Raw genomic sequence first — 14772 nt, forward strand, 5'->3', positions numbered from 1 at the left:
GCTGGGTGTGATTTGCAATATTTGTGGAGGATTTTAGCATTTATGTTCATCAGTGATATTGGCCTGAGGTTTTCTTTCTTTGTTGTATCTTTTTACCTGGTTTTGGGATTGGGATGATGCTGGCTTCATAAAAAGAGTTATAGAGTCTTCCCTCTTCTTTGATTTTGTGGAGTAATCTGTGAAGGACAGGGGCTTAGCTCTTCCTTTGATGTTTTGTAAAATTCTCCTTTGAAACCATCCAGTACAGGGCTTTCGTTTGCCACAACTTTTTTGATTACTGCTTCAATTTCACCAGCTGTTATCAGTATTTTCAGGCTTTCTGCTGCTTCTTCATTCAGTTTTGGAAGATTATATTTTTCTAGAAACTTGTCCATTTCTGAAAGTGGGGTGTTAAAATCTAGTGTAAGTGTGTTGCTGTCTGTATCTTTCTTGAAATTCTCCAAGATTTTCCTTATATATTTGGGTGCTCCTATTTTGGGTGTATATGTGTTTATAATGTTTATATCTTCTTGATGGATTCTTCACTTGAGTATTATGAAATATCCATCTGTGTCTCCTTTCTGGCCTTTGTTTTGAAGTTTATTTTTTCCGATATGAGTTGCTACACCAGGGTGTTTTTTTTTTCCCTGCCCATTTGCTTGGGATATTTTTTCACCCCTTCACTTTCAGTCTGGGTAGGTCTTTTTTTCTGAGGTGTGTCTCTTGTAGGCAGCATATGTGTTGGTCGTGTTTTGTTATCCATTCAGCTACTCTATGTCTTTTAATTGGAGCATTTAATCCATTCACATTTAAGGTTACTATTGACGGTTAGTTACTAACTTTCCCCCTTCGTACCTGTGTTCCCCTCTCTTTTGCTCTTTTTCTTCCCCTTCTTAGAGCAATCCTTTTAGCATATCTTGCAGTCCTGGTTTAGTGGAGGTGTATTTTTTCAGCTTTCTTTTGTTGAAGGAAACTCCTGGGAAACTCCTTATTTCACTTTCCAATTTAATTGAGAGCTTTGCTGGGTAAAGTAGTCTGGGTTGCAAGCCTTTGTTTCTCATTACTTTGAATATTCTTGTCATTCTCTTCTGGCTTGTAGTGTTTCTGTTGAGAAATCAGTTTCTGGCCTTATTGGAGTTCCCTTGCATGTTACTTCCTATTTCTCCTGTGCTGCTTTTAAGATTCTCTCTTTGTCTTTAAAACTTGGCATATTAATTATGATGCATCTTGGAGTAGGACTCTTTGGGTTCATCTTGATTGGGACCCTCTGTGCTTCCTGAAGTTGCGTTGCTTTTCCACTCCACAGGTTTGGAAATTTTTCTGTCATATTTTTTCAAACAGGTTTTTTATCCCTAATTCCTTTTCTTCTCCTTCTGGTATTCCTATGATTCAGATGTTGTTGTGATTCAAATGTTGAATGTTGCAGTCTTGCAGTTCCCTTAAGCTATCTTCATATTTCTTGTAATTTTTGTGCTACAGCTCTACCTGGGTGTTTCTTTCTTTCTCATCTTCCAGCTCACTTATTTAGTCCTCTGCTTCATCCAGTCTGTTTGTAATTCCTTCTAGTGTATTTTTTATGTCAGAAATTGTATTCTTCATTTCTTCCTGGTCTTTGTTTATATTTTCTATTTCCTTCTTCATATTCTTTTAGTTCTCACTCAATCCCTTGTATTTGTCTGTGAGTTCCTTGAGCATCCTTATCACCATTCTTTTGAATTCTATGTCTGATAGTTTGCTTACCTGCATTTCATTAAGTGTTTTTACTATCAAGTTCTACTTTCCTTTCTATTGCAGGTCTTTTCTTTGTCTTCTCATTTTAGGTGACTCTTTTTCTTTCTTCTGATTCCCAATGCTCTGCTTTGCCAGCTGTTTTCATAGGGTGAGCTTCTGTGGTAGGAGTTTAGGGTGAGCTTCTGTGGTAGGAGTTTGGTGGGACTCAGCGGCATGGTCTCTTTGATCTTCTTGTGTGGATGCTCTAGGGTTGCCATTTCTTCCATTTGTACGGGTTCTTTTGTTGTACTTGGGCTTTACCTGTTGGTGGCTCCTTTGTTAGTGGGTTCTCCCCTTCAGTGGGTTCACTGGTGTTCACAACTCCCACCTCATCTTGTGTGTGATCAGGGGTAGGGTAAAGGTGCAGTGGAGTAAGGCAGCAGGGGAGTATTCGATGAGATTTAAAGTACTAACATGTAGAGACAGATAGGAGGTCCTTTGGAGAAGTACAGCAGTATCTATGGTATTTCACCCAACTAGCCACTTTTCATAGAAGGTGAAAGGGGATAAGACTCTTACTAGACGGGAAAAAGAACGTGTGCTGATTCTAGAAAGCAGCACATTTATGCGAGGGTAGATTGTAAGCTATAGTGAGAGTAAGGAACAGAAAGTTGGCATAGTGTGTGAGAGAATAAAGTTAACCACAACAGTAATAAAATTCAGTAAGATGATGAAATGGATTAAAACCAGGGAAGGTTGCTGTGTGGGATTTGTAATAACAAGAATATTGTAATAAATATATAATCTGAATAAAGAGAATAAAGAGTAAAAGACCAAAAGTAGTATGTTATTGGAATATGAGTGAAGTGAAAGAGGAAAAATTAGAATACAATATGAAAGGGAGAGTAAAGAAACCAATTAAACAATGAAATCAAACAAACTAACCAGAAAAACAAAACTAAATGGAAAGAAGAGAAGTAAAATAGTAATAATAGTCATTATAATAATAATAATAATACATAATAAAACTCAAAATGTCTTATTGTTGAAGGATAGCAAGTATAATTTGTCTCAGGTGTTGGTGTTAGCCTTGTGACTTCTTTTTGGATCTGTCTTTGGTATTCTCTCAGCTCTAGGTATTATTGTCTTACAGTTGAGGGGGGAAAAATGCCTCCTGCTGACTTTAAACCTGCCCAGTGGGTTTTGCTGGTTTTCCTGGATGCTGCAGGCAGAGGAGGCTGGGCTCCATTTTTTTTCCTTTACTGTGGTTCCATGAGGATGGGGGCTCAGTCTGGGCTACAATATTCACAGATACCCAGTTACCATTCCACACCCTCAGAGCAATGTGCAGCCACGCTGTCCACTGCTCATATTTGGGAGACTGGTACCTATAGTTCACTTCGTTGTCCGGCCCTTTGGTTAGTACATGAAGTGTACTGAGTGGAACAAATCATACCTCTCCTCCCTCTTTGTTGGCCTGGGTGTGCATGAACCCCAAGTTTCTTCAGGGCTATTTAGTTCCCCTATTAAGTTAAGTCTCTCTGGGTGCTGCTACCTCTCTGAGCCCCTGATGCCCACCTTTGATCAGTCTCTGAGGTGCCCTGAGTGATGGGAAATCATGTCCTCCCTCTTCTCAGGTGTGGCTGCTTCATGCAAGCGCTCCCTGCACAGTGTCTGAGAGCCTGTTTGAGTGAATTCCCCTTGTTCGCAGCAGGCCATTCCTAACAGGCACCCGGCTTTCCACACAGACCAACTCTAACCAGTCCAGAGACTACCTGGTTCTTGGACAGTAGTGGCTCATATTTTCTCCCATCTCCATGTGTGACATGGCTTCCCAAGTTCTCTGGTGCCATCCCAGCCAGCAACCACAGTCCCAGCCAGTGTACACCACCAGCTGTGTGTCTTACTGCATCTTTATCCCCTCAGTGACTTGAAGTACCCAGGTCTCTCCTGGTGCTGGTCCGTAAACTTGCCTCTCTGGGAGGGGAGGGAGCTGCCAAGCTACAATCGCTGACCCAGCTTTCCTTCAAAGCTACTGCAGCAGCCATAGTCTTCAGAGCAGGGCCCAGGGACCCTCCCATCAACCTGCAAAATTTCTTGACCATCTGTTTTTATACATCCTCTGCATCCTTTGGCTTCCAAACTTGTTATTAGCTGGAATTCTGTTGGTTGTTCACTTCATTCCTTGGAAAATTGGCCAGATGTCCCAGTTGGGTACACAAGAACAAGTGGGTTTAACTCCCACCTACCTTGCTATCATCTTTGAGTACAAATCTTTTTGTTAAATATATCTGTAGGTAATTTTTATTTGACACGATTGTAAGTAGGATTATTTCCTTATGGTACGTCATTATTGGTGTATCAAAGTAAAACCTATTCCTGAAAATTAATTTTCTATCCTGCTACTTAACTGCATTTTTTCTAGTAGTTTTTGGTGGAATTCTTAGTGTTCACATACATACAATATTATGTCCCCTGCAAATAATAATAGTTTTACTTCTTCCTTTTCAATTTGGCTGCCCTTTATTTCTTCGTTGTGCCTGATTGCTGTGGCTAGGACTTCCAGTACTATGTAGAATAAGAGTGGCAAAAGTGTACTGTCTTGTTTCTTATCTTAAGGAAAATTTTTTTAGTTTTTTTTCTTATTGAATATGATGTTACCTGTGGGCTTGCCTCATATATCCCCTGCTATTGTGAGTTATGTTCCCTCTGTTTCCCCTTTGCTGAAAATTTTTATCATAATTGGGTGCTGAATATGGTCACATGCCTTTTCGCCACCTGCTGATCTATCTGATCATATAATTTTTATCGTTCATTTTGTTTATGTGATGTAAAACATTAATTCATTTGCAGACATTGTACCAACCTTGTGTGTCAGGGATAAATCACATTTGATCATAGTGTATGATCCTTTTAATGTATTGCTGGTTTGGTTTGCTAATGTTTTTTTGAAGATTTTTTCTTCTATGTTCATTATGGATATTAGCCTTTCATTTTCTTTCATTGTCTTTATTTGTTTTGGTATTAGAGTAATGCTGTCCTCATAAAATGAACTTCAGAGTCTTCCTTCCTCATGAATTTCTTAGAATAGTTCAAGAAGGATAGGTGTTAGTTCTTTGAAAGTTTGGAAAAATTTACCTGAGAAGCATTCCAGTCCAGGACTTTTTTGGGGGGGGGGCAGGGGAGGGGTAGTATTTTTTATTACTGTTTCAATTCTGTAAATGATCTGTTTATTTCTTTATTTCTTCTGCATGCGGTTTTGGAATATAGTGTGTTTTTAGGAATTTATCCATTTTTCCCAGATTGAGTTGATTGGCATATAGTTGTCTGTAATATTTTCTTATAATCTTTTGAATTTCTGTGGTTTCAGTTGTTGCTTCCCTTTAATTTCTAATTTTACTCATTTGGATCCTCTAACTTTTTTCTTGATGGGTCTGGATAAAGGTTTATCAATACTGTTTATTTTTCAAATAAACATACCTTGGCTTCATTGAGGTTTGTTTGTATTTTTTAGACTCTACTGTTTAAATTTCTGTTCTGATCTTTATTATTTTATTGCTTCTATTCACTGTGGGCTTTTTTTTGATATCCTGTTTTTAGTTTGTTTTTTCAAGCTGTAAGGTTAGATGATTTATTTGTGATTTTTCTTACTTTTGAGGTTGCCCTGCAATGCTATAAATTTTCCTCTTAGGACTGCTTTTGTTGTGTCCATAGCTTTGGGATTGATATTATTTCATTTTCATTTGTTTCAAGGTAGCTTTTGATTTCTTCCTTTATCTCATTGTTAGTCTATTCATTCTTTAGTAACATGTTATTCATCTTGCATATTTTTGTGTTTTTTAGAAATTTTCTTGTAACCGATTTCTTGTTTCATACCATTGTGGTTGGAGAACATGCTTGACATGATTTCAATATACTGAAAATTATTGAGCCTTGTTTTGTTGCCCATCATGTAGTCTATCCTTGAAAATGTTTTACGTGCACTTGAATGGAGTGTATATTCTGCTGCTTGGGGGTAAAATCCTCTGAAAATATCAGTGAAATCCATTTAGTCTAGAGTGTCATTTAAGGCTGCTGATTCCTTGTTGATTTTTATCTGAAAGATCTATCCACTGATGTCAATCAGATGTTAAAATCCCCTACTGTGACTGTATTACATAGTCAATCTCTCACTGTATGTTCATGAAGATTTATTTATATTTAAGTGTTCCTAGGTAGGCGGCATAAATGCTTATAAAAGATATTTTCTTGTTGGATAGATCCCTTAATCACCATGTTCTTCTTTGTGTCTTATTAAAACCTTTGTTTTAAAGTCTAGTTTGTCTGATATAAGTACAGCTATCCCAGATTGTTTTTTAATTTCCCATTGCGTGAAATATTTTCTTCCATCTTTTTACTTTCCATTTGTGTGCATCTTTCCTTTTGAATTTGGCCTCTTGTAGATAGCATATACAAGAGTCTTGTTTTCTAATCCATTTAGTTATTTTGTATCTTTTGATTGGGGAATTTAAGCTATTTACATTTAAGGTGATTATCAATAGGTGCGTATTTATTGCCACTTTATTCTTTATAACCTGTTCCTCTTTTTTCTTTCTTCTTAAAGAAGTATTTTGATGGTTTTTGTAATACTTGTTTGTTGGTAATGAATTCATTTAGTGCTTTCTTATCTTGGAAGCTCTACAGTTCTTCAGTTTTAAATGATCATCTCGCTGAGTATAGTCATCTTTTTTTGAGGTGGCGGGTTGAGGGGGGGATCCTTGCTTTTCATCACTTTGACTATTTCCTGCCAACCCTTCTGTCCTGAAATGTTTCTGATGAGAAATCAGCTGTCAGTTTAATGAGAGTTTCCTTTTAGATAACTAATTGTCCTTCCTTTGTTTTAAAGATTTGTTCTCTGTCTTTAACCTTCTTTGCCATTTTAATTATGATGTTTCTTGGTGTGGGCCTCTTTAGTTTCATCTTTTTGGGACTCTCTGTTCTTTCTGGACAGGTGTGTCTTTTTACTTCACCAAGTTAGGGAAGTTTTCAGTCATTATTTCTTCAAATAGATTCTCAATGCATTTGCTCTCTCCTTCTGGTACCCCTATGATACGGATCTTCATGTTGTTCCAGAGGTTCCTTAAAAGATCCTTATTTTTTAATGCTTTTTTTCCTTTTTGCTGCTCTGGATGCAAAAATTGGATGTTTTCTGCTACTTTGTCTTCTAAATTGCTGATTTGGATTCTCTCTTTCATCTAGCCTGCTGTTGAATCTTTCTAGAGTGTTCTTCATTTCAGATATTGTATTCTTCATTTTTGCCTGGTTCTTTTTTATGGTTTCTATGTCCTGTTTTATGCCCACTACCCTTTTTTAAAGTTCGTACTGAGTTAACCCATTCTTACTCTACATACCATGAGACTATTTATAACCATTGTTTTGAACTCTAGTAGATTGCTTACCTCCATTTTATTTAGATCTTTTTCTGGGGATTTCCCCTGTTCTTTCATTTTGGGCATGTTTCTTTGTCTCCTCATTTTGGCTACCTCTCTGTGTCTGTTTCTCTGTGTTAGTACATCTGCTATGCCTCCCAGTCTTGGTTTGGTGTCATTATATAGTAGGTGTTGTGAGGCTCAGTTGCAGTCTCCTTCATCACCTGAACTAGATGATACAGGAATGCCTTGTGTGGGTTATATGAACCCTCCTGTTGTATATGAGATTTTATTATTGTTGATATTTAGTGAGTAGGTTGACCTTTCAGTTGGCTGATAGTATTGACTATGACCATAGTATATGAGATGTTATGCAGTGGCTGACACCATGAAGCAAAGTTTGCCACAGCAGGGTCTGGTGCCTGCTAAGATTTTGTGTCTGCTACTTTTGGATCTAATTGCATTGTGCCCTGATGTTTTATGAGTCTGTCTATCAAGGGACTCTGGTCCAGACCTGATATCAGGCATTGCCTGTGGCTGGCCCTGGGCTACCTGTTTGGAAATACAAAGTGATTCAGTTTGTGGCTGACTCCACTGGGCCTGGCTATGTGTGGGAGGGGCCAAGCTGTGCACCATAGTTGGTTTTCACCAGGACCAAGTCTTGGTGCAGGTCAGCAAAAGGCCCAAGGCACCCCGAGATTTGCCTTTGCCTGCTGACTGACTGTTAGTCTCAGTTACTGAAAGAGCCTCTGTGTGCATGCAAGTTGCATGAGGGAGGTTTCTATGAGTCTCCCGGTAAGAACAAATGGTGATCACCAGATTTACACAGATTTAAACTCAGAACCAGTGCTGGGTCTGAGGCAAAAGTCTCCAGGTACACCATAGCCAGGTGCTACCCGCTGGGTGTCTGTGGACCTTTGTGGCAAAGCAGGGTCTCGGATTCATCAGGGTGAGACCAGTAGCATTCATTCATCAGTCCCAAACACAAGATTTTGCTTTGTGAATGGAGGGCTCTCTCCTGGAATGGTGGTGCTCATCAGACATGCAAGAGAAAAATGGCCCTTACCCTAAACCCACACAACTCAGTCTGTCCTTAAATCTGCCTGGAACTCTTCAAGAGTCTTTCAAGAGAGTATGTATAGCAGGTCTAGTCTGGCCAAAGAGCATGAGCTAGGCAGATCAGGGCCACTGAGAGTCGGGAGTGTGGTGCTAGTGGATCTCTTGGCTGGGACATTAGGGTCTCTCTGGTGCATGGCACAGGAGCCCCAGAACCACATACTCAGATGCTGACACACCCTGAATCTTCCTGGACCTCTACACCATGTGCCTAGGCAGCTGTCTTCTGTGCAGGGCATGAACTCAGCAGGGCCAGGTGACAGGGAATTAATAGGGTAGGTCTAGTGCATTTCTCCAGGTCAATGCAGTATAGAGGGGAGTGCTCAACTTAGGAAAGATGGCATTTCTGTACAATGTGGGAAATACATTCAGCACAGGGATAACAGCAGCTGTCCCTTTGGCTCTCTCCTTGGAGCCACAAAACCCAGTCTGTACTCACACTACTCCAGTCTGCTCTCCCTCTGCCAGCCCAGGGTAAGTAGCTTGAACAAGATTTTGTGTGCTGGTTCTTTAAGAGGATGCCTGGGTTTCTAGAAGACTGCTGTCCCCCTGGAGGACAGAATCTCTTGATTATTACTGAAGTAGGTCCCCTTCCTTCTCCTCTTGCCTCCCAACTTCCACTGTGCTCATTAATTAGTAATTATGTCACTCCTCTACTCACACTTGTGACTCTCCATCCGCTGAGTAAAAGTCAAATTGCTCAGGATGCCTCTAATGCTTCAGTAATCTTGTTACCCTTTATCTTATATCTTTTACTACTCCCTCCTCCCCAGCCACACTGGCTTTCTTGTTAGTCCTCAAATGTACCAAATATGCTTCTATTTTAGATATCTAAGTAACTTTCTCCAAATATCCAAGCAACTAATCACTTTCTTCAAATCTTTGCTTAAATGTTAACATTATTTTTATTGTTGTTCAATTATAGTTGTCCCCATTTCCCCTCCATTACTCTCCCCTTTGCTGCTCACACCCACCTTCCACATTCAATGCCCCCCTACCATTGTCTTTGTCCATGGGTTCTTTATACATGTTTGTTGACAACCCTTACCTTCTGTCCCCCATTCTCCCCCTCTCCCCTCCCCTGTGGTTACTGTCAGTTTGTTCTTTATTCTTATGTCTCTGGTTCTGTTTTGGTCATTTGTTTGTTTTGTTAATTAGGCTCCACTTACAAGTGAGATCATATGGTATTTGCCTTTCACTTCCTGGCTTATTTTACATAGCTAACTGCTCTCACAAAGGGTAGGAGCTCATTCTTTCTTTCTGCTGTGTAGTATTCCATTGTATAAATGTACCACAGTTTTTTGATCCATGCATTTACTGATAGGCACTTAGGCTGTTTCCAGCACTTAGCTATTTTAAATTGTGCTGCTATGAACATTGGGGTGCATAGGTTCTTTTGCATTGGTGTTTCAGGATTCTTAGAGTGTAGTCCCAGCAGTGTGATTGCCATGTCAAAAGGCAGTACCATTTTTAGTTTTTTGAGGAAATTTCATACTGTTTTCCACAGTGGCTGTACCAGTCTGCATTCCCACCAACAGTGTACTATTCCCTTTTCTCCATGACCTTGCCAGCACTTGTTTGTTGATTTTTTTATTATGTCCATTAATAAATATTAGCTTATTAATGATTCCTATCTTTGACCTCAACACTCCTCATCTTTTACCTGATTTTTTTAAAAATCCTCCTCTAAGGATTTAAAAAAATTAATTTTAGAGAGAGAGGAAGGGAGGGATGGAATTGAGGAAGGAAGGAGGAGGAGAGAGACAGGGAGATATCCATGTAATAGTGTTACCTGCTTTTTTTTCTGTAGCACTTAGTACCTTCTAACATACAATAAAATTTAGTTAATTAGCACCTATGTTCTGTCTCCCAAAGAAAATACGGTCCATGAAGGTAAAGATCTTTGCTTTGTTTACTGTGATATTGAAAGCTTCTAGAATAGCACCTTTCACAATGTTAAGTGAATGTTCTTAAAAGAAGCAACTATATCAATGGAGGTTATTTCGGTGCCTGTATTATTCAAACATGCATAAAGTTTTAACTGAGTCCAGCCATCTTCTTAATTTCTCCTTTTTAGAAATTAATTTTCCATAATAGTCAACATACAAAGTTATATTAGTTTTCAGTGTGCAACAAAGTGATTAGATATTTATAGACCTCAAGAAATGATTGCTCCAATAAGTCTAGTACCCATCCGACACCATATGTGGTTATCACAAAATTATTGACTATATTTTTTATGTTGTATTTGATATCTTATATAAGTACTTTATTTTTTTTAATTTCCTTTACTCAAGGAGACATGTACAAAATCAATGTTACTAAGAACGATGTCAAAAAGTTTACTGCCTCTGTTTTTTTTCTAGTTTTATGGTTTCAAGTCTTACAGTTAACTCTTTACTCCATGTGAGTTTTTTTAGATACCCCATAAGAAGGTGTTCTATTATCTTTTTGCGTGTATCTGTCCAGTTTTCCCACCATCAATTGAAAAGACTGTCCTCACCCCACTGTATATATCCTTGCCTCTTTTGTTATAGAATAATTGGCCATATAGTCATGGGTTTATTTCTGAGTTCTATTCTGTTCCACTGATCTGTGTCTGTTTTTATGCCACATATCATGCTGTTCTGATCATTATCACCTTGTAGTATAGTTTGAAGTCAAGTAGCATGATACCTTCAACTTTGTTCTTTCTCAAGATTGCCATGCCAATTTAGGATCTTTTGTTGTTTAGTATAAATTTTAGGAGTATTTGTTCTAGTTCTGTGAAAAATGCCATTGGTATTTTGATAGGTATTGGATTGAGTCTGTAGATTACTTTGGGTAGTAACAATGTTATTTTTTTTATCCATGGCCATGTATATCCCTTTATTTGCTTGTACCTTCAATTTCTTACAGTTTTTCAAGTACAGGTCTTTTATTTCCTTGTTTAAATTTTATTTGTAGGTATTTTATTCTTTTTTATACAATTTAAATTGGATTATTTTCTTAATTTTTCTGATACTTCAAAAGTGGTATATAAAAATGCAATCAATTTCTGAATATTAATTTTGTATCCTGCTACTTTACTGGATATATTAGTTCTAAAGTGTTTTTTGTGGAAGCTTTAGGGTTTTCTATATATGATAGAAATATGATAGAAATATATGATATCTGTAAATGATGACAGCTTTACTTCTTTCCAATTTGTATGCCATTTCCTTTTTTTTCCTTGTCGATTGCTGTGGCTAGAACTTCCAATCCTATTCTTAGTAAATGTGGCATGAGTGAATATCTTGTTGATTTTTTTATCTTAAAAAAAAAACTTGCTTTTCAGTATGTTATGATGAGTATGATGTCCATCATGAGTATGATGTTAGCTATGGGTTTTTCACATGTACTGTTTATGTTGAGGTATGTTCTCTCTGTTCCGACTTTACTGAGAGTTTTTATTTCATAATTTCTTCTTGACCTGAGATTTACCTTACTGATTTTTCTATAATTCTAATCATTCCCCACCAAGTTTCTGTATAACCTGTTTTTTTGTTGTTGTTTTTTCTTACACACTTCAGAACTATGAAAGCCAGTGTTCTCATTGGTTTCATTTGCTATTAAACTCACTTCACTTTATGTACTTTCATAAATGTACCACCTGGTACATAATAGAGGAGACATTTTTTCTTATTATTTTTCAGGCTGGGAATCTGTGTATGAGAGTGAAGAATTAACCCCAAAACAGGACATTTATGAAGCACAGTCATCTCAGAAGATAATAGAAAAATTTACAAGCTTTGGCCTTGAGTACTCCAATTTAAGAGGGGAATGGAAATGTGAGGGCCATTTTGAGAGGGAAACAGTGAATCAGAACGCATATTTTAAAGAAGAGACTATCATTCATGAAGAAGGCCTTATTAATGAAAGAAGACAAGAATATAAGAAATCTTGGCAAAGTTTTCATGTGAACACACTACTTCATACAGAACAGATTGTTTCAAAAGAGGAAAAAATATATAAACATGATATACATAATAAAAGGTTTAAAAGAAATTTAATGGCTATTAAGCCGAAGAATATCTATACAGAGAAGAAACTTTTGAAATGTAATGACTGTGAAAAAGTTTTCAGCCAGAGCTCATCCCTTATTCTTCATCAAAGAATTCATACTGGAGAGAAACCCTATAAATGCATAGAATGTGGGAAAGCCTTCAGCCAGAGATCAAATCTTGTTCAACATCAGAGGATTCATACTGGAGAGAAACCCTATGAATGTAAGGAATGTAAGAAAGCATTTAGTCAGAATGCACACCTAGTTCAACATCTTAGAGTTCATACTGGAGAAAAACCTTATGAATGTAAGGTGTGTAGGAAAGCCTTCAGCCAGTTTGCCTATCTTGCTCAACATCAGAGAGTTCATACTGGAGAGAAACCCTATGAATGTGTTGAATGTGGGAAAGCATTTAGTAATAGATCATCAATTGCTCAACACCAGAGAGTTCATACTGGTGAGAAACCTTATGAATGTAATGTGTGTGGGAAATCGTTTAGCCTTCGTGCATATCTAACTGTACATCAGAGGATACATACTGGAGAGAGACCCTATGAATGTAAAGAATGTGGGAAGGCCTTCAGCCAGAATTCACACCTTGCTCAACATCAGAGAATTCATACCGGAGAGAAACCTTATAAATGTCAGGAATGTAGGAAAGCCTTCAGCCAGATTGCCTACCTCGCGCAACATCAAAGAGTTCATACTGGAGAGAAACCCTATGAGTGTATTAAATGTGGGAAGGCTTTTAGCAATGACTCATCTCTTACCCAACATCAGAGAGTTCATACTGGAGAGAAGCCCTATGAATGTAATGTTTGTGGAAAGGCTTTTAGTTACTGTGGATCCCTTGCCCAACATCAGAGAATTCATACTGGAGAGAGACCCTATGAATGTAAAGAATGCAAGAAAACCTTCAGGCAGCATGCTCACCTTGCTCATCATCAGAGAATCCATCTTGGGGTGTCATTCTCACTACCTAATTCAGTCAATCACCAAGCCCTATAGACACTATTGTAAATATTCCTTGGATATATACTCTTTCTCCCTCTTTAATATCACTCTAGTCTATGATCCATCTCACCTGGATCACTGCTATAGATTTTCTAAAAGGACTTCCTTTATCAACTTTCGCTTTCCTTTAACTTATTTCTCACTTGGCACCCAAAATGATCTTTTTGAAGTGTAAGAATATATACATCACTGATTCCAGTTAAAACTTTTTGACTTGCTGTTGTCCTTAAGCTAACATCCCCAGTCTTTAAAAAATTGTCTATGAATTGCTTTATTAGCTGGTTCTTTTGTACCTTTTAGCCTTATTTTTCTCTCTCTGAACACTAAGCACTTCCTGGGATGAAAACCTTACATTCTAGAAAATTATACCCTACCACTGCCTTGGGATTGCGTGACTTTGAGTAATTTTCCTAATTTATCTAAACATCAGGGTTTTCAGCCCTGGCTGGTGTAGCTCAGTGGATTGAACACGGGCCTGCAAACCAAAAGATTGTGGATTGAGCACGGGCCTGTGAACCAAAAGATTGCAGTTTGATTCCCAGTTAGGGCACATGCCTGGGTTGAAGGCCAGTTCCTAGCAGGGGATGCACCAGAAGCAAACCATACATTGATATTTCTCTCCTTCTCTCCTTCCCTTCTAAAGATAAATAAATAATTTTTTTTTAAATCAGGGTTTTCTTTAATTCTTAAAATAAGGATAATGTATCCCTATTTTAAATATAAGATACAGTATCTTATATTTTAATCCACACCTGAGGGTATGTTTTATGTTTATTGATTTTTAAAGAAAGAGGAAAGGGGAGAAGAGAGAGAAACATTGATGTAAGAGAGAAACATTGGTTGCCTCTTGTACATACCCAAACTGGGAATCAAACCCACAAACCTACATATGTATCCTGACTGGGAATCAAACCCACAACCATGTGGTGTACAGGATGATGGTCCAACTAACTGACATACCTGGCCAGGGCAAGGATACTGTATTTTAGAAAATATTAAATGAAACAATGTATGTTATAAATTGATACATATTGAGTAAGGATCATGATTGTAAAGTACTTCATGTGATGCATTAAATATAGCACATTCTTCTATACATTCAACATATGTTAACTCATTTACCCTTCATAGATAAAACAAGATTCCTTAGTGGACAAAGTAGACAAACATCCCTGGGAAGCAACAGGTCAGAACTGGGAAAACTAAAAATTTTAGAACATAAGTGTGGTCTTTGTACTCTAGGTGAGAAGTCAATATAGACATAGATAATAAAAATATAACACCAGTTTTAGAAGGTTTCTAGAGAGAATGAGTTGAGTAAACCAATTACTATAGAATACAAAGCTTACATTTATATAAACGAATAGAGTATCACTACTAACTCCAAAAAGCAACAAAAAACCAAAACCCATAAACCTGGAAATTCATACTGTACCACGAAAAGGCACTAGGCCCAGGCCCAGGTAGTTGTATGATTGAATCTAGGTAATTTCAAAGCATCTAAACTCTTCCATGCTGTAG

General features: G+C 37.7%; 1 protein-coding gene across 1 annotated transcript in view; it reads left to right on the forward strand.

Annotated features, from left to right (window-relative positions):
• ZNF570 (zinc finger protein 570) overlaps positions 1 to 13912 on the forward strand; it is a 35746-nt gene extending 21834 nt beyond the window's left edge. The window contains exon 5 of the mRNA XM_037141866.2: positions 11888 to 13912. Coding sequence (XP_036997761.2) covers positions 11888 to 13245 — 1358 coding nt within the window. The 3' untranslated portion in view covers positions 13246 to 13912. The remainder of the gene's footprint in view (positions 1 to 11887) is intronic.
• The last annotated feature ends 860 nt before the right edge of the window (positions 13913 to 14772 follow it).

Source organism: Artibeus jamaicensis, unplaced genomic scaffold (genome assembly GCF_021234435.1).
Source record: "Artibeus jamaicensis isolate MK-2021 breed Jamaican fruit bat unplaced genomic scaffold, CSHL_Jam_final contig_589, whole genome shotgun sequence".
Taxonomy (NCBI): Eukaryota; Metazoa; Chordata; class Mammalia; order Chiroptera; family Phyllostomidae; genus Artibeus; species Artibeus jamaicensis.